This window comes from Hemicordylus capensis, chromosome 5 (assembly GCF_027244095.1).
Source record: "Hemicordylus capensis ecotype Gifberg chromosome 5, rHemCap1.1.pri, whole genome shotgun sequence".
NCBI lineage: Eukaryota > Metazoa > Chordata > Lepidosauria > Squamata > Cordylidae > Hemicordylus > Hemicordylus capensis.
In genome coordinates this window covers 150,152,844-150,173,811 of record NC_069661.1, presented here as the reverse complement: position 1 = coordinate 150,173,811, position 20,968 = coordinate 150,152,844, and the positions used below count along the sequence as shown (strand labels likewise).

General features: G+C 42.4%; 1 protein-coding gene across 8 annotated transcripts in view; it reads left to right on the top strand.

The window, feature by feature from the left end:
* Positions 1-20,968, top strand: part of RELN (reelin) — a 554,313-nt gene that overhangs the window by 416,083 nt on the left and 117,262 nt on the right. For all 8 annotated transcript variants that reach the window (XM_053252916.1, XM_053252914.1, XM_053252913.1 and 5 more), the window contains 3 exons: positions 1,313-1,548; positions 13,208-13,365; positions 15,372-15,579. In XM_053252916.1, coding sequence (XP_053108891.1) covers positions 1,313-1,548; positions 13,208-13,365; positions 15,372-15,579 — 602 coding nt within the window. The remainder of the gene's footprint in view (positions 1-1,312; positions 1,549-13,207; positions 13,366-15,371; positions 15,580-20,968) is intronic.

Sequence of the window (20,968 nt, the reverse complement as noted above, 5' to 3'; positions counted from 1 at the left end):
TAAATGTAGGTTCAGTTGCTTGAAGAGATCCATGGCATGAAGAATCTTGGCAGTTTTATTAACCTCCACTATAAAATTGTTACCTGGCTCTCTAGAGCATGGATATGATATCCAGATTAATAGAAGAGAGCGACAACAGGACATATCTGGAGCTTTGGAAAGGAATGTCATTGGGGAAACTTAGCTTCCAATGCTCTAGTTCTCCAGGGAGTTTAATGGGTAATACATAAAACTGCATCATCATGAACATACTAAGGTCATTCATACAACCATTATACCTGGGGTTGGGGAGAGCTGGAAGAAGGCAAGATCATTCCTACCTTGCTCCACATGACCACCACGCCTGTCCAACCGCATCAAGAGAGAGGCGGGGGCAGGCTGCCTGGCCACCAGGAATACCACAATACACTGTGCTACTTGTGTGGTGCACTGTAGAAATTCTAGAGGCTGGATTGCTCCTTCTTCCCACCTCTATGGCCGCAAAGGCTGCCAGCAGCCCATGCTCTGACATGACCGGGCGGTGGGGTAGGAGGGTGCACACACACCTTCCTAACTTTTTGCCCATGTAAAATACCTGGGCTACCCAGCAGAAGAGCACCAGGATCAGGATGAATCCCAGCAGTTCTCATGACCAGGCCTACTCAGGTAGGGCTGTGCTAGCCCAGGTAGATCTGGTCATGTGAACAACCTTGCTACCTTCCCTCTCGCTGGGAGCACAGAGACAATGATTCTGGAGTGAATTAACCACTCTCTGAATTATATTCATCATTAACTTCTCATGCATTCTACTAAATTCACATCAAAAAATTGGCCCCATGTAATCATGTTCGCAATTCTAGGCTGCTATCTGATGACATGTAAATGTACTCTTAATTCCAAACAAATAAACAGAATGAATTGGAGGCTTTTTAAAGTCAGAGATGTATAAACTGGATGTGGTACTGAAAGTAATACTGTACAAAATTGTTTGTTCAGGTTTATTCTTTGGTAGTTGCCTTCTACAAGAGATAGGTTTCATCAATCAATCTAATCACCCTAAATCTTGAAAATTATTTCCAAAAGAAATTGGACTTGCTCCCTGTAGTTTCCAAGAAATAAATGCAGTACTTCTGGATTAGTGCAATAGCAAAAACCCAAACTTTCATTGTCTGGAAGGAATCATCTTGAGAGGTAGGAAGGTGGCCTAATAAATGTAACAGGCTGTCAGGTAGGCATGGGCATTAAAAAAAATCTAGATCACTACATCTAACATTTACATCCTTTTCTGTTTCTTCACCATTTTTATTTTCTGTTTTATCTGTTTATTTTGCAGCTGAACATAGGTTGCACAGATCAGTTCAGCAGTGCTGCTCCAGTGCTCCTTCAGTATTCCCATGACGCTGGCCTGTTCTGGTCATTAGTGAAGGAAGGCTGCTACCCAGCATCTCCTGGGGTCAAAGGATGTGAAGGAAGCTCCCGGGAACTGACTGAGCCAACCATGTATTACACCGGAGACTTTGAAGAGTGGACAAGAATTACCATTGTCATCCCAAGATCTCTTGCATCCAGGTACTGTTTGTACACATTGGTTTGGTTGCGTGTGTGGGTTTGGGTTGTTGTTGTTGTTGTTGTTGTTGTTTTTAAGGTAAAAGGTAATAGCCTATGACAATCTGGCAACTTCCTCTTTTTTGTGAGTATGAATTATACAGTTCTAAGTTTCTTTTTTAAAAGCAGCATGTTGTGACAAATGTGCCAGAATAAAACAGTTCCTTGTTTTATTTTTATTTTTCCCTTCAGGGTTATCAGCTAGATCAGAAAAGCTGGCCAGAGAGCGATAAGCCCTATGAATAAAATAAACCATCTCGATAGGATTAATTTCATAAACAGCTGCTTCTGTTGGGTGAAGCAGAAACAGAAGGGCATTTAAGCTACTGAGGCTGTTCACACAAATAGTCCAACCCAGGCTAGGTCAGCCCAGCCTGGGTTGGACGACTCGAGTGGAGCGCCAGGATCACTCCCGATCCCAGTGCTTCTGCGTCCCCAAGCCTGACTTTTAACCCTGACTCTTAACCAGGGTTAGAAGGCATGAGCACACCCTCAAAACAGTCGGGCACCTAGAGTGCCCAACTCACAGGGGAATCCGCCAATGTACCGTGCTAGTCACACAATGGATTATGAGATACCTGGATGCCAGGACTTATTTTCTTGGCAGCCAGTGATCTGCACTGCCATGAGCAGCATAGATCATGTGGGCACGTGCCAGTGTGCCAAAGAGGAGCTCCTTGCTCATCTGGGGGGAAGGTAGGTTCAACCCTGCCTTCCCCCATCCCACCCTCCCCTTCTTCTTCTACTTCTACTACTTCTTCTTCTTCTTCTTCTTCTTCTTCTTCTTCTTCTTCTTCTTCTTCTTCTTCTTCTTGTGGAAGGTAATGGCGTACCAGGACCGTAAAGATCCCACTAACGCCACCTACTAGAAGTCAAAAAAAAGAGCTCAAATGTCCAGAGAAAGGATGGACTTATAAATATTCAAACAGACGGGGAGATTTGAGAAAGCTCCACAAAAGAGAGGTAGCAATCTTCCAATTCCGACGATCCGAAAATAACGCTTGAAGAGACCTGCCACAAAGATTAGCAGATTGAAGAGACAGAAAAAAATGCTCATGAGCATTACTAAACCAAATGCAGTCCCACAAAAGGTGATCCACAGTCTCAGGCACTCCACAGAGCAAGCATAAATCATCCTCAGACTTTCCCAGGAGAGACAACCTGTCCCTAGTCAAGCAATGACCCGTTAACACCCTAAACAAAGAGACTGTGTAAATGTGTAATATGCCACCTCATTGGCTGATGATAATGAAGCTATTCTCATGATCACTGGAAAGCGGGCTAAGGGAGCTTTCCAGTGGTCGTGGGAACCACTGGGCTCGCAAGCAAGCACAGTGCTCCCAAGGCGGCTAGCTCGCTTAAACCACCCTCCCCTTAAATGAGGTTAACCTCCGTTAACCTCATTTGTTGCTTTTGTGTGTCACCGCGGTACATGACAACACATAAGTAGACCCCTGGATGGGAGGCTGCAAGCAGCCTCCTGGGCTTGGGGGTCTCTCCAGGATGCCCCGCACACTTGCGCGGGGCATCCTGGAAGTTCCGGGGCACATGGCCCCCGATTCACTCAACCCACACTGGCTCCATGATGGACCCACACTGATGAACCCACACTGGCTCCATGATCCAAGCTAAGCCCACTCTCTCCGCAGAACCCCCTCAGGCGCTTCACATGTCTTATGTGAAGTGCCTCAATATGTATTAGAAAGACTCCTTTGTGGAGAGCATGTAGGCTCTGGTGTAGAACAGACAGATCGTGCTACCAGTTACAAATAGAAAGGAATAGAACAGCAACAATAACAAATTTTTAGATGTTATTTTTTAAAACATTCAAAAAAACCTCCACTTCTGTTGTTGCTGTATTTACTTGCATTATTAGAACTGCAAAAGAGTCCAAACATGCAACCCTTTCCCTCTTTTCAGTAGCCTGGTTCCCTAATTGTTGGGTGCAGAGGACCTCCTGCCAGCATAGCTTTTAGCATGGTGCCAGTAGCCGGACTTAATACTGAAACTGATACAAGGTGCTGCAGAAACCATTGGCACATCTGCACTTGCAGGGAACCTATTCTTTTTCATGCTGTTGTAGGGTCTGCACAAAAGAATCCACACAGGAGGAAAGTCTAGAGGAGGTTGCTGCTGGCCCATTTGTGTGGCATCCTATAGGCTATTTCAGTGGATGATATACTGAGATTGTCAGTGCAACGGAGTGTTTTTTGCTGCACATATTTGCGAGGAATTTTACAATATCCAACCTACTGTGTCTATTCTAAAGGTAGGGAATTAGCCCTTCACCTTTATGCTCTGCAAGTAGTTACGAGAGGGAAGGGATTTAGTTCTGAGAGGGAAGGCATAGATTACTAAAAGGCTGTCGATAAAAGCCCTGAACTGTCTCCCAAAATTGTCTTATTGATGTCAATGACACTGCTCCAGAGTATGAGGTTGGGAAATCATGGCTTAAATGCTCTAGAAGCAGGGGTAAGCAGCGAGGTGGCCAAACTTGCAGATGATACCAAACTCTTTCGTATAGTGAAATCCAAAACGGATTGTGAGGAGCTCCAATAGGATCTCTCCAAACTGGGTGAATAGGCAACAAAGCGGCAAATGCGCTTCTATGTTGGCAGGTGTAAAGTGATGCACATTGGGACGAAAAACCCCAACTTCAAGTATACGTTGATGGGATCCAAGCTGTCGGTGACTGACCAGGAAAGGGATCTTGGGGTCGTGGTGGACAGCTCGTTGAAAGTGTCGACTTAATGTGCGACAGCTGTGAAAAAGGCCAATTCCCTGCTAGGGATCATTAGGAAGGGGACTGAAAATAAAACAGCTAATATTATAATGCCCTTATACAAAACTATGGTGCGACCACACTTGGAGTACTGCGTACAATTCTGATCACCACATCTAAAAAAGGACATTGTAGAACTGGCAAAAGGTGCAGAAGAGGGCAACCAAGATGATCAAGGGCCTAGAGCACTTTTCTTATGAGGCAAGGCTACAACACCTGGGGCTTTTAAGTTTAGAAAAAAGACGACTGCAGGGAGACATGATAGAGGTCTATAAAATTATGCATGGTGTAGAGAAAGTGGACAGAGAGAAATTTTTCTCCCTCTCCCATAACACTAGAACCAGGGGTCATCCCATGAAATTGATTGCTGGGAAATCTAGGACCAACAAACTGAAGTACTTTTTCATACAACGCATAATCCACTTGTGGAATTCTCTGCCACAAGATGTGGTGACAGCCAACAACCTGGATGGCTTTAAGAGGGTTTGGATAACTTCATGGAAGAGAGGTCTATCAAAGGCTACTAGTCGGAGGGCTGTGGGCCACCTCCAGCCTCAAAGGCAGGATGCCTCTGAGTACCAGTTGCAGGGGAGTAACAGCAGGAGAGAGGGCATGCCCTCAACTCCTGCCTATGGCTTTCAGCGGCATCTGGTGGGCCACTGTGTGAAACAGGATGCTGGACTAGATGGGCCTTGGGCCTGATCCAGCAGGGCTGTTCTTATGTTCTTATGCCTTGCCTTCTGCCAAAGAGAAAGTGTGTGGCATAGCTAGGAAATTATCCAAGACCTCACATAAAAACACATTGTGCATGCCTGTATGTCTCCTCTCCTCTCCTCTTTCTCTTCCAAATGTAGCCAAGATATCTTGCCTTGTATTGTGTGTTTCAGACTGTCACTGGCTCCTTCTGTTACACCCTTAACAAATATTTACAGTTCATGTTGTTCTGTGTAGCAGGAGGAGCCAGTGTCTTCATGGTGAGAACAAACTGTTGTTTAAGTATTTTTTTCCCTTAATTACCCAACAAAAGCAAAGTGCCAAGGCACACAAATCTGACACTAATGACTTTGATCTGTCCAAAACAGCCAGAACTAAATCAATAGAGGCAGTCTGTTTAGCATTATGTTCTGTAGTATAATCAGGACTAGGCAGCAACATCGAAGTAATGCCTAAACCCCCCAAAGGATCATTATTGCATATGATGATTCCAGTTAGTAGAACATGCTTTTTCCCCTTTAATAACAGCCTCAGTCCATGATGCATATAATACATGGATATCTACATTTTAGGCAAAGGGGGAGCATTTTTACAAGTAATACCCACTTTACAGAACTGCTTCTTCCTTTGCCCTTCAAAATCTAGCTTCTCATTGAATCTCCTCTCATCTGTTCCTGCTGAACTACAGCATCATTTTCTGCTCTGGCTCCAGTGCTCTCCTCTCCCAAAACCAATGGGCTCGAATCAGGCTCAGAATGATTGGACAATCGTTCCAGATCTGCCCACCTCCCCATGCAGTAACCATAGAATCCACCAACAACAGAGCAGCTGCAAGGGAGTTTAGAGTGAATTAGACAAATGTGTCCCTTTTATTTTCAACAGTGCATGATGAGTTCACCTGCAGATGCAGTAACAAGGGTCAGGGTGAGAGACAGGAGCCTCCAATAAATTCTCCAATAAAGATCAAAATATTGCATGCACCCCTCCACTCAGTGGCTGGGGCAGGAAAGAAAGGGGGGAAAGAAACAAGCCCAAGTGTGGTGGTGCATATACAAATGGAAAAATGATTTTCCATTTTCTTTTAAAAGCTGGCACTTCGTACAATTCAAGAGAGTGTACTGTATAAGTTGCCGTTACTGTTGAGGTACTATTATGTGACTCATAATATGTCAACTGTCGTATGTACCTTTGGCAAAATTTACACTGTGATCCTACACATATTCAATTGAGAGTACTTTCCTTTTGTGACAATGGAATTTATTTCCATGTTGCTCCAGTGTACTATAGGGTTATTTATTTATTACACTTATATCTTGCCTCTAAGTTAACAAAATGGCCTGCATGGATTTCCCAGCTTGTTCTCCTGTCTATATACCGTATTTACCTGAATCCAAGACTAGGTTTTTTCCTTAATGTTAGAAATCAGGAGGTCATCTTAAATTCAGAGTCATCTTCCTTTCAGGCAAATAAAGTACAACCTGTATTTAAGGGGGTTATCTTAAATTCAGTCATCGTCTATTCAGGTAAATATGGTATTGTTGGGTCCATATCCACTTAGCATCAGGGATGGTACTGCATCAGCTTGCATAAGAATATTCCCTGGAATCCTCCAATTTCAAGACAATTCAGCCCATTTCAATCTACTCTGTGGAGAGGCTTTGTGAAGAACGGAGGGCAGGCTTTCATCCGCCTGTCCTACTTCTGGGCATGCCAGATATCCAAACATGGATGGAGTGTTTGCATAGAGACTGTGTGCATAAAATCAACACTGAATTATGCAGTTTGTCTTAAACACTAGATTGTGTGTAGGATATTAACTCTGAGATCAGTGTTGAATTTCATGTAAGTGGGTCCTATGCAAATGTGGATCCTATGCGGATGCACATGATCCTCCTACAGGCTGGGAGGCAGAGCAAACATGTCTAGATAAACAGGGATCATACTGTTCTACCAATAAGAAGATCATCTCCTTATAGTTACCTTGAATCCTTGTTTTTAAGGCTTTTTCTTGTTCATATGGTGGACCTGGATCTCCTTTTTTTCACTGGCTCATATGTTCTGCAGCATAACACAGGCTTTGCAGAACTGCTTGTGCTTCTGCAAAGCTCTAACACACATGGCAACTGTGCTGCACAAGAGGACAGTACTGGAATTACTGATCTGACACGGTTGCATGACACACAGAGCTTCCATTATTCCCAATGGAAGTAGCCCACAACATATGAAGTAGCCCACAACAGGTGTTGGAGAGCATTGTGGCTCCAGGCAGCCCTGGATGAATCTGATTACTTAGATCCTTTCCAGTCTGGCTTCAGACTTGGATATGGGACTGAAACTGCCTTGGTCACCCTGGTGGATGACCTACGCTGGGAGATAGACAGAGGGAGTGTGACTCTGTTGATCCTCCTGGACCTCTCAGCTTTTGATACCATCAACCATGGTATCCTTCTGGGACATCTCTCTGCGTTGGGACTTGGGGGCACAGTTATATGGTGGCTCCGTTCCTACCTAGGGGGTTGTACTTAGAAGGTGGTGCTGGGGGAATGCCTGCTCAACCCCTTAGCCTTTGGCCTGTGGGGTGCCACAAGGATCTATTCTGCCCTCCATGCTGTTTAACATTTACATGAAGCCACTGGGAAAGGTCGTCCATAGGTGTGGGTTGCGGAGCCATCAATATGCTGATGACACCCAGCTCTACCTATCTTTTAAGTCAGCAGACACAAGGGAGCAGTGGATGCTCTGAACCAGAGCTTGGAGGCTGTTCTGGACTGAATGGGGGCAAACAAGCTGAAACTCAATCCAGATAAGACGGAAGTGCTCAGGGTTGGTAGAACTGATCATCCGAGTAATGGGGTAAATCTGGTCTTGGAAGGGGTCATGCTCCCTCTGAAAGACAAAGTCCGCAGCTTGCGGGTGCTTCTGGACCCAACACTGTCCTTGGAGGCGTAGGTGGTAGCAGTGTGCAGAAGCGCTTTTTACCAACTACTGTTGGTACGCCAGCTCCGACCCTATTTGGAGAAGTTGAACCTGACCTCAGTCACTCATGCATTGGTAACATCCAGATTGGACTACTGCAATGCACTCTATATGGGGCTGCCCTTGAAGACTGTTCAGAAGCTTCAACTGGTTCAGAATGCTGCCGCAAGGATACTCAGTGCAGGTTGCTTCACGAGTATTACACCCATCCTGCATCAGCTTCATTGGCTACCGGTCTGCTTCCAGGCTAGATTCAAGGTGCTGGTATTGACCTTTAAAGCCCTTGGTGTCAGGGTACCTGTCGGACCGCATTCGTCCATATGAATCTTCCAGGGCCCTCCGCTCATCATCTCAGGCCCTGCTCATGACCCCTGCCACTAACAGAGATCTAGTTGGTGGGGATTAGAGACAGGCCCTTTTCGGTTATGGCCCCTCGGCTTTGGAACACCCTCCCTGAAGACCTTCGCCATGCTCCTTCCCTCGGTGTTTTTAAAAAACAACTTACAATGCACCTTTTTAAGGAGGCTTTAAAATTTTAATTTTATTTTTTGTTCTATCTGGTAGGTTCTTTAGCTTTTTATAATTTTCAGTTACAATTTGAACCTAATAATGATTGTGGTTTTTAATCTGATAACTTTTTGTTTGTTTAATTTAGTTAATTTTATTACTTTTATTGTATCTTGTGTCTATCTTATTGTTGTGAACCGCCCCAAGCAGAAGTGCACTGGAGGGGCGATGTATAAATAATTATAATTATAATAACAACAACAACAACAATACAAGATTACAAGACAAGACAACAATACAATAATAACGACACAAGAGTTCGGATATAAGATCAGTGGACCTGTAAAAAAAAAAAATAGTAGTACATCACCTAAATGGAAGATTAGATTAGAAAACAAAATCGCCAGGCTTAGATCAGATGCTAGTAAATTGAAAGATATGAAAGACAAGAAGCTGAAGAATGAAAACAACAAACAGTATCTGATCCAAAAATATCATCTAGATTCAAGGAAAATTAGAGAAGTCCTTGAAATAATAAAGCAGCAAATAACAGCTGTGTTAAAGAAGATGAGCAGATACGAAGCCAGAATTACACAACACAGGCAGAATCTCCAATTCCAGTCGAATCAGAGACGTTTCTACCAAAGCATAGAGGGAGAAACTGCAAGAAACATAGAAACACCAAATAAAGAAGAAACAGTGCAATTCTGGGGGAAATTATGGGACAATCCAATAGATTATGATAAAAAAGCAGGCTGGGTAAAAGAGGTGGAAAAATGTAACCAACAAATGCAAGATCTAATAATAACACCAGAATTAATAAGTGAAAGGCAAAGAAAATTAAAAATTGGACTGCACCAGGTGACAATGAACTGCATGGCTTTTGGCTTAAACACCTAACAAGCCTTCATAAACAACTATCAAAACAGTTCAATCACATTTTGCAAGGAGCTGATATTGAACAATGGTTAACAACTGGGAAAACTCATCTCATCATGAAAGACCCAGCAGAAGGTAGAGTTCCAAGTAATTATAGACTGATAACCTGCCTGCCGACCATGTTCAAATTATTAACTGGAAAAATAGCAGATAAAGTAATGCAACACTTATTAACTAATAAGCAGCTTCCAGTTGAATAGAAAGGAAATTGCCTGAACACCAGAGGCACAAAAGACCAGCTGCTGATTGACAAAATGTTTTTAGAAAATTGCAAGAGAAGAAAAACCAATCTAAGTGTTGCATGGATTGACTACAAGAAAGCCTTCGACTCATTGCCTCACACATGGATACTAAAATGTTTAGAAACAACTGGGGTCAGCAAAAACATTTAGATATTTATTTTAAAAAAGCAATGAGCATGTGGAGTACACAGTTAACAATCAGTGGTGAGACACTTGGACAGGTTAGCATTAGAAGAGGTATTTTCCAAGGGGACTCACTATCCCCTCTGTTGTTTGTAATCGCCATGACTCCACTTTCACAAATACTAAACAAAACAGGCCTCGGATACCAAACATCTAAAACATCAAGTAAAATAAACCATCTGCTCTTTATGGACGATTTGAAGTTGTATGGAAAGTCCCAATCAGAAATCGAATCACTGCTAAACACTGTCCATATATTCAATAGTGATATAGCAATGGAGTTTGGACTAGACAAGTGTGCAGCATTCATAATGAACAGAGGAAAAATAACAAAAACAGAAGGAATAATCTGCCCAATGGAATCAACATCAAGAACCTGGAAGAGAAAGAACATTACACATACTTGGGCACCTGCACCCACGCAGTGATGTAGATAGGTTATACCTCCCTCGCAGCTCAGGTGGAAGAGGAATGCTGCAAGTCCATCAAACAGTAGAGGAGGAGAAAAGAGGCCTTGAAGAACATATAAAGGACAGTGAAGAAGATGCACTTAAAATGGCCAATAACAAGAAACTATTAAACACCAATGAAACAAAGCAGGCCTACAAGAAAAAACAAGTCATGAACCGAGCAGAAAAATAAGCCACTGCCTGGTCAATATTTGCACAATATAACCGAAAAATCAAACATCACCAAGACCTGGCAGTTGCTTAAGAATGGCAACTTGAAGAAAGAAACAGAGGGTTTAATACTGGCTGCACAAGAACAGGCACTAAGAACAAATGCAATAAGAGCAAAAGTAGAAAAGTCAACAACAAACAGCAAGTGCCTCCTTTGTAAAGAAGCAGATGAAACCGTGGACCACCTAATCAGCTGTTGTAAAAAGATCGCACAGACTGACTACAAACAAAGGCATGACAAGGTAGCAGGGATGATACACTGGAACATCTGCAAAAAATACAAGCTAGCTGTAGCCAAAAATTGGTGGGACCATAAAATTGAAAAAGTTGAAGAAAATGAAGATGTAAAAATATTATGGGACTTCCGACTACAAACAGACAAACATCTGCCACACAATACACCAGATATAACTGTAGTCGAGAAGAAAGAAAAACAAGTCAAAATAATCGACATAGCAATACCAGGGGATAGCAGAATAGAAGAAAAAGAAATAGAAAAAATCACAAATACAAAGATCTACAAATTGAAATTGAAAGACTGTGGCAGAAAAATCCCAGTAGTAATTGGTGCCCTAGGTGCAATTCCAAAACAACTTGAAGAGCACCTCAACACCATAGGGGCCACAGAAACCACCATCAGCCAATTACAAAAAGCAACTTTACTGGCAACAGCCTATATTCTGCGACAATATCTATAATAAGAACAACAACAATATTGATGATAAAATTCCGGCATCCCAGGTCCTTGGGAAGAACTCGATGTTTGGCTAAAGCAAACCAGTCAGTAACACCTGTCTGTGTAAACAAGAAATAATAACCATAATAATAATATAATATGATCATGCAAGAGGTCAGTAGTCTCTTATATTTCTCTTATATTTAGCAAGGGGAGAGCAACTCACCCTATCCAACCCCAACACAGCACCCCTCCAGTGGCTGTTGCTGGTGTTTACCTATGTTTTTGTTTTTAAGATTGTGAGCCCTTTGGTAACATGGAACCATTTTATTTATGTTTATTTTTCTGTGTAAACAACTTTAAAAATTTTGTGTTTTTAACACAAAGTCAAAGTCCCAACCTAAGCCCTATTGAAATGTTGTGGCAAGACTTGAAGCGAGCTGTTCATGAAAGGAAGCCCTCAAATGTCACAGAGCTGAAACAGTTTTGTAGTTATTTATTTGTTTGTTTTATATACCGCCCCTCTAAAAAATGGCTCAGGGCAGTTGTATGGAAGAATGGTCCAAGATTCCTCCAAGCTGATGTAAGAGATACAGGAAACATTTACATAACACCAGTTACAGGAAACATTTAGTTGCAGTTATTGCTGCTCAACGAGGTGCCATTCAATGATGGGTTCGCATACATTTTTACACAAGGATGTTTGTTGATGATTCTTTCTGTTGAGTGAATATTCAAAATATATCCTTTTTGCCTGAGTTGCTTATTCACTGGGGTTGCCTTTTTCTCTTATCAGGGTTTCACTTAGGATCTTCTAATCATGTTCTGAATAAGAATTGTGCTAACATACAGACCATCCTAGGGGGTTCACAAACATTTTAAAAAATAAAACCACCATACACAGATGCCAGTATAGATGCCATACACAGATGCGCCTCAAACAGCATTCAAGTCAGCAACTAGAAGAATTAAGCTACAGAACTAATGCACCTTCACAGAGGTTTGGGAAACAGATCAGTCTTTACTGATCTTTTAAAGCTCATAAAGGAGTGGGTCTGGCATATATCAGTGCTTGGGTAGGTCTGTGTGGGCACAGGTGGTCATTAACATATCCCGGGTACTTTACGGGACTTTAAAACCATCACTTCTCCAAGTTGTAGAATTGGTCCTTCAAGGGATTGTGATTCCGTCTAGAACATGTGGCACATCATTAACATAATCAGTGTTCCCACCCCAAATCTAGCTCACAGCAAAGGTCATCCACTGCCCATGGCAGTTTCTGTTCCAAAACTGGAATGGAAGCTGGTCTGGAAAGGGAACCAAATAATCAGTATCATCCAAAACTGCCTGGAGTTGAGGCACAGCCTTGTATTCCAGCTGTATGTGTGTTTCTTCGCTGTAAATATTCAATAGTAAGGATGATAAAGTGTGCCATTGAGTCGATGTCAACTCCTGGTGACCACAGATCCCGTGGTTGTCTTTGGAGGAGGGGAGGGGTTTACTATTGCCATCTCCCGTGCAGTATGAGATGATGCCTTTCAGCATATTCCTGTATTGATGCTGCCCAGTGTAGGTGTTTCCCATCATCTGGGAAACATATCAGCGGGGATTCGAACCAACAACCTCTAGCTTGCTAGTCAAGTCATTTCCCCGCTGCACCAAGGATGGTACATGTGCAAAAACACTGCTTGCCCATCATTTCTTGTTCTGTGTAAACCATTTTGAGAACTTTTTTTAAAGAAGTGATAGATAAATATTCATCATAATAATATTTTAAATTTAAAACAATATTTATATTTGTTATCACAAAGCTTACCACTGTGGTGTCTCCATTTAAGGTTTGATCTGGAAATAGTTGAAGTACAGCAGATTTTTTTAAGCAATCAGCAACAATCCTCTGCCTTCCATTTTTCTCTATATATAGTAAGACCAGATTCCGCTGGATCCAAGAAAGCAGCTCCCAAAAGAGTGTACCCCCCTTTGGCTTAGATGGCGTATATATCTCAGAGCCATGTCCCAATTATTGCAGCGGTCATGGAGATTGCATCTCTGGAGTCTGTTTTTGTGACTTGGGCTATACAGGTAAGACATTAAATGTTATATGGGATGTGCTGTGGATCCCACTTTGTAACGTGGGACCTGCAACAAATATTGCATTGGATCCAAAGCCTGGATATCAGCAATGGAGATTTCTTTGCCCTTCCCCTGAGCCTGGAGAAGAGTAGGGAAATATTCTAGACCTTTCTTGACAGTCTTCCATGAGATAAGCTCCCTGTCTTGCAAGGCTCCCAGAGTCTATTAGCAAGGAAGTTTACTCTGGTCTCCTCCTGGTTCAAAGGTAAGGAAGATAAACCTGCCTCTCTTGCACCCAGATTCAGATCAGGAAGGGATCAAGAAGTCTTGTATGCCAGTGAGGAAGATTTCTCTGCCTTTGCTCAGAGCCAAGTGTAGAGTGAGAGATCTCTCTTGCAGATAGATGGTCAGGCCCGAACAGACAAGGAGCAAAGTGAGGACTTGTGCCTGTGTTACATTGCCCTCCTCTTCCCTTTTGGGGAGAATTAGGCTTCTATTTATTTATTTATATTTGTACTTCACCCCAAACTTCTGTCTGTGTGTAGTTTACAATATAAAACAAGTTAAAACATTAAAACAGTTTTAAACCACAATTCTAGTTAAAAGGCTTGGGTCAATAAATGCATCTTTAAAGACCTTTTAAGAGCTGTCAGAGATGGGAAGGCTCTTATTTCAGCAAGGAGCACCTTCCAAGTTTCAGGACAGCAACAGAGAAGGCCCGTCCCTGAGTAGCCACCAGACAAGCTGGCGGCAACTGCAGATGGACCTCTCCAGATGATCTCAAAGTCTGAGGGGACTCATGGTGAAGAAGACATTCTCTTAAATACTCTGGCACTAAGCTAGGGGTCAAGGTTGAAAGAAATGAATTTCTGCAAACCTTGCTGTTCCTCCAGGTATGCAGAAACTTTCCTACGGTGTGTCAGTGGTTGACATAGTGAGGAATATTACTCAAAGTTGTCTCATTGAAATTTAGAGGACAAGTTTGGCATTGCTTAACTTGTCCTTTTAATTTCAATTGGACTGCTTTGAGTATTTTCCTCACTATGTCAGCCAATGGGCCCATTTTGTTTCCAAACTGATAAGTCAACTTTTCTATTAGTGAGGCTGTTTCATTAACCAATTTTACCATGTGTATGTGGAGAGCAAGAGGACTAGATGCTACATTTCGTAACTCTGGCAATGCACCATGGCTCCAAACCAATGTACATATATGCAACAACCAGGTCTATGAGCATATAGCCACTCACTCAGAAAATTGGCAGTCACACTGATTGGTTGTTTGCCAGCAAGGAGGAACACAGATTTCTGAAACCAGTTCACATCTCCCCCTGCCAAACAGTTGAACAGCACAACTGCAATTTTTCCAAGAGAGCTTTGTTTGTACTGACTCTGCAGATTGCAGATGGATCATAGTAGGAATTCCACCCCAGCATCTGTTTGTATATAAGATTTGCTGTCCAGCTAGGGATATATGCGAAGAAACTATGTGGATGTGTGGATGTTCTGATAGGACTTTTGTGAAAAATTCTGTTCACATGAGGCTTACAGAGCTTTTTTTCTTCTTCTTAAAGAGAAAGGTACAAACAAAATTGTGAAGCTACTCTTGTTAACCTCAACAAATCAAATCAATCTTTATTACAGTCTCAGACCAGCATAAACCTCAACAAAGAACAACCCAGCTAAAGCTTAAAAGGTTCCTAAACATAAGCTGTGGGTTGTGTGTGTGTAGCTTGCAGTCCATATTAATAATACTGGTTTTAGATGTTCAGCTGTATGTATTCTATTTTAGTGGGGGAATTTAGAGTAATCAGAGAAACCTATGTAGCAGTAGAATGGGGTGTTCACAAAAAATAAAAACGTTAAATGTAGGTAGAATATGCTTACCCCCCTGAACTTTCTCAGAAGAAGCTAATATGTGTGAATCATATAATACTGCCTGCCAGTTTATTGACCTTTACTACCCAGCACTGTTTCAAGAAAGCATATCCTATATATTTTTTATTTTCTTTCTGAAGCCTCCCATGGGACCTGTGTGTCGAATGTACCTAATCACAGTGAGATGTTTGACAGATTTGAGAGGAAACTGAGCCCCCTCTGGTACAAGATAACTGGAGGCCAGGTTGGAAATGGCTGTGGGATACTCAGTGATGGAAAATCTCTTTACTTCAGTGGACCTGGCAAAAGAGAAGCAAGAACAGTCCCTCTGGATACTACAAGTATCAGGTCAATTCTGATACATTCTGCATCTAAAAACTGCATGCAAAACTGTTGGGATTTTTCCATAGAGAGTATCTCAATTATTTATATGGGGCATGCTTCTGTATTTGAATGTGTCTGAATGCTGGCTAGTGGGCGGAGTCACAGTATTTGTTTGTTCTTCACCTGCTGACTTAAATTCAAACTGAGAGGTTCTCCCACTCTCTGCATAAGAGACTGTTAGCCTGTTTATTGTTTTCTTAGCTTATGTTGAGTAAGTAATCAATATCAAACTCCTGTTTCTCAGTTAACATTGTCTTCCTGTTCAGTTACTTAATTTCTCTGCAACATTGGGTTATGGACCCAGTTGTGAAGCAGTTTGTGAGATAAAGAGTTTGTAGGAGAGAAAGCTTGAAAAGAGAACTACTTTTGCATCTGTGGGGAGGTATCCCACTGTTGAATTGTTCAGTGAAACAAACTACAGAAAATGGTCCTTCAGAGTGAAGACATTGATGAATACTTTTGGACTATCTTTTGGTCTTGAGGAACAAAGACCAACAGAGAATGAGGAGGAACAGTGAGAATAGGATACTGCAAACAAGCAAGCCATGGGACACATATCCCTGACTGTAACCAATCAGTTAATCTATCATATAGAAGACAAAAATACTTGGTTCTGTTGTTTCTGAGGTGTTCTGAGTGTAGATTCTATGATAGCAAATGAGAGTGGATTCATGGTGTCTCATTGAAAATCTCATTTGCAATCATAGAATCCATACTCAGAACACCTCAGAAACAACAGAACCCTGTACGCCATGGGTTAGCAACCCATGGGGGTGGTTGGCACCGTATGTGCACTACACTACCACTCGATCTGGGCCACCCCAGCACCCCCCAAGTGCACTTATGGGGCTGCTGAAAGCTCCATGATACCTTATGAGGAAAAACCTTAAAGACGCGTAAACTTCAACAATTCACCAAAAATCAGCCCTCTGCCCAAATTCTTTGAAAAAATTCAGGTAGCTTCTACCCCTCCCTGGCACTACCACCAACCCCACACTGCTCTAGGCCACCCATTTCCCCCTGACGTGAAGTGATACACCCTCCATTATACCTAATGGGGGGAAACCTTAAAGACGCATAAACTTTAACAATTCACCAAAAATCAGCCCTTTGCCCAATCACTCTGCAATTGGGGTGGTAGCCTCCACCCATTAGGCACTACCACCCCACCCCACTCTTTTGGCCCAGATCCCACGTTATGCCCCCAATCTGCCCCAAAGACACTAAAACTTCAAAAATTCACCAAAAATCAGCCCTTTGCCCAATGACTCTGCAATTTGGGTGGTAGCCTCCACCCGTTAGGTACTACCACCCCACCCCACTCTTTTGGCCCCAGACCCATTTTTTAAATCCTAATCTATTCGGATTTGGATTAATACGAATCCTAATCGAATCGGGGGTGATTCGGAAGGGCCAGATTCGGATACAGAACGAATCAGAGGTGTTTCGATTTGGATCTGAATCGAAATACCAAAAATCTGAATTGCACACCCCTAGCTGGCACCCTCTTTGCACTAGACCACCACTCACTCTGGGCAACCCCAGCACCCCACAAGTGGCTTTAAGGTTTTTCTCCATAGGGAAGAATGCAGGTTTCAGCAGCCCCATAACTGCACTTGGGGGGTGCTGGGGGGGCCCAGCATGAGGGTGCCAACCACCTCCATGGGTTGATAACCCATGGGGTACTGGATTTTGTTGTTTCTGAAGTGTTCTGAGTGTAGATTCTTTGGTAGCATATAAGATTTTCAATGACAAACCATGAATCCACTCTCATCTACTAACCTTAAAGACACATAAACTTCAAAAATCACCTAAAAATCAGCCTTTTGCCCAATTCCTTTCAAATAATTCTGATAGCTTCCTGGCCCCCCTTGGGAACTACCACCCACCACACTCCACTCTAGGACACCCTTTCTTGCCGACGTGAAGCTATACATTTGCTGCAATCCTCATTATTCTCTATGAGGAATTCCAAAATAATTTTAAAATTCACCAATAATCAGAGGAGTGTCTGATTGCCTTGGAACTTTGTGGATAGTAGGCAACCCTGGTTGTCTACCACCCACCCCACTTTTCTGCCCCAGGTGCTCCACAATAGGGGATATGGGCTGGTTCGGGTCCCATTATACACTATGAGAAAAATAATTAAAAATATTTCAAATATTCATAAAAAATCATAGGGGTGTCCAATTGCTTCGGGGTTTGCATGGTTGTTGGCACCCATGGGTGCTCCACAATAGGGAATAATGGGCTGGTTCGAGTCCCATTATACCCTATGAGAAAAAAATAAAAATAATTTTCAAAAAGTCATAAAAAAATCGTACTAGTGTCCGATTGCTCTGGGGTTTGGGTGGCAGGTACCCCTGGGTGCCAGCTACCATCCTACCAATTTTTGTGTGTCCGAACCAGTTCAAATCAGTTCGAACCAGTTTGAATTTGAACTGAACCAGGGGGAGGTTTGTTCAAAACCAAAACCGAACCACCCCCTCCTAGTTCGAACCTGGTTTGAATTCGGACCGAACCGGGCAAACCGGTTTTGTGCACATCCCTAGCGGGATGCAAGAATAAGACAATGAGAAGGGGAATATTGGGATTTTTCCATAGACATTGTCTCAGTTATTTGTATGGGGCATGTTTCTGTATTTAAATGCGTCTTTGTCCTGGCTAGTGGATGGAGTCACAGTATTTGTTTGTTTGCTCTTCACTCGCTGACTTAAATTCAGACTGAGAAGTTCTCCTCTCTGCATAAGAGATTGTTAGCCTGTTTGTTGTTTTCTTAGCCTATGTTGAATAAGTAATAAATATCAAACTCTTGTTTCTTGGTTAAAGTGGGCTTCCTGTTCAATTTGTTATAAAGTATAAGTAATTTTTCTGCAACAAAAACCACCTTTAAGAGTACTGAAAAAGGCTCAGATACTAGTAAAATGAACAAGTATTTGGATTAAGTACTTTTTTTACAAAAGGTTACAGTGTGGGAGATTTGAGCTCACTCAGTTTCAAATAACAAAGTTGTTGTACTGTATTAGAATTATCCATTTCCCCAGTACCACAAAAAAGCATGAACTTCTTGCAGAGTTGGTGGAATCTTGTTAAAATTCATATTAAGGTATATTTATCCTCCTATAAAATAGATAAATCAGTCACTTATTGGTATTATTAATTTGATTTATTGATTCCAATATGTATCCTGCCCTATCTTGAAGATCAATTTGCTTTATTTAACAACAATGAACATAATAAAATAACCCCCTGCTTCCTTAATGCTACAGTTAACAAAACAAAAAGAAAAAAAAGTCTTGCATTGTAGCTGGATGATGTTTGGACATCAAGACTCATTTGGCAAGACTCATTATGGCCAGGTGTATAATTATGGAGCAACCACCAAGCTGCTTTAAGCCAACCTAACCTCAGTTTTGGAATTTAGCTTTAACTGTGAGCAAGACTGTTGCAAAGGCAAAGTCTGGTGCTTGAACCAAACTAGCAAAGCCATGCAGCTTAAGCTTGTGCAGCTAACCTGGGATAGTTGGGACCATACTCCTTAATGAGGCTAAATTTCCAGATATTTCAATATTTCCTGAAAGAAATGGTTTCTGACTGTTTGCCTCTCTATGATACCCTAAAGAGACATATGGACCTTATCTCTAATACTTTCCTGTGCTTGCAGATTTAGTGCTGGGAATTCTGTGCTCACTTTACCAAAGGGTTTCTTGCAGAACAAATTCCACTTAGCTTCAAAGTATAGGCTTCATAATTAATTTGTGACCAAAGCCATGGACGCACAACCAGGGAGGACATATATATAGGACATGAGTTCAAGCAGGCACGTAGCTAGGGGAAAGTGGGCTTGTATACACCCCTCTCCCTGGTGGCCCCTTGTGCACACCAGCCATGCCCCCTGTGTGTGACATCATATGCAGGGGGCATAGCCAGCACCTGAAAGGGCCCGTGTGGCCCTCTGGAGCTCATTTCTCAGCTGGTTTCATTGTCAGCTGGGTGTCTTCTTCATTTTCTCCCTTGCTGGGGGAGAGAACAAAGAAAACACCCAGCTGACAACAAAACCGGCTGGAAATGAGGCCCACCAGAGCTTGGGGGAGGAGCAAGCCAGCTGGCTCCCAGGAGCTGGGCAACTTGTGTTCTTTGAACCTGTTCACCCAATTCTAACTCTGCCCATGAGTTCAAGCAAGGTGATACAAAAACACATCTTATGTGTCCTCATCAATTTACTTTAATGCAAAAAATGCTGTCTCTCTCATCTCTTGATGATGTGGAAATTGTAGGAAATGAAAGTACAGACTCCAGGGCATTGATGTACTGTGCTCCTGATGATCTGATCCATTGGAATTTTGCAATGACCATAGAAACAGAAAGAAATCTTTGTTCAGCAAGACTGCTACTTCCACAGCATAGTCCCTCAATTAAAAATATCTTAGCCTCAGTTGGTCAGGACACCTTCATTTGTAATGGCAGCAAGTACAATTCTGCCAACTGCCATTTCCTAGTAAGCACACATTCCCGGTGCAAGCCACTAGTTTCCCATCTTTTGTGTTGTCTGAACCCACCAATGTCAGCCAGCCTAGCAGCACTTTCCTCCACCATTCGACATCTGTAACCAAGATTTGAAGTTGGGTAGTAGCAAGTACAGCAAGTTCACCCAACATTGGTGAGTTCGGAATACATGAAAAGTGAGGAACTTAGTGGTGCATGTTGAGAGCATGAACTCACTGGAACCAGTGGTTGACAGGACCCTACTTGCTGAGCCATTACATGTGAAGCTGACCTCAGACTGTTCACAAATCAAGCACCACTTGACTATTGTTTGCTACCCTCTTATCATCTCTATAGCACTATCCATGTTTGACCATTTTCCACTTTAAAACTCTAAAGACTCAGATGCTTTCTGTGTAGAAGCTGCAAGTTAAACATCCAGTGCCATTTCCTTAATAGTGACTTGTAGGCTTTTCAGATCTCTGTGTGATAATTTTGCGCTTACAAAAATGCAGTCTTCTATATAACTACTAAAGGTTCAAGAACCCAGAGCTCCATTTGCTAAGTAAATTGTGGAATTCAGTCTGTCCATATTGTTGTGGTGCATCTGGCACAACATTGGTTCTGAAACTCTCTGCAGGCCTACCTTCACTCCAGTATCTTTCTTGCATGTCTCAGCATTTTGCTCATAGTATTTACATCTTGTGGGCTGCCAATAGGCTACCCAGATGTAATTGAATCCATCCTTATCCTTATCATTATGTTTGGTATCTGCTCTGTCTCTTCAACCATGTATGGGGCCTACCTAGCAGCTGCAAAGGCTAGATAAACATTGCAAAAGGGGTTTCCCCCCCAAGTTGATGACATC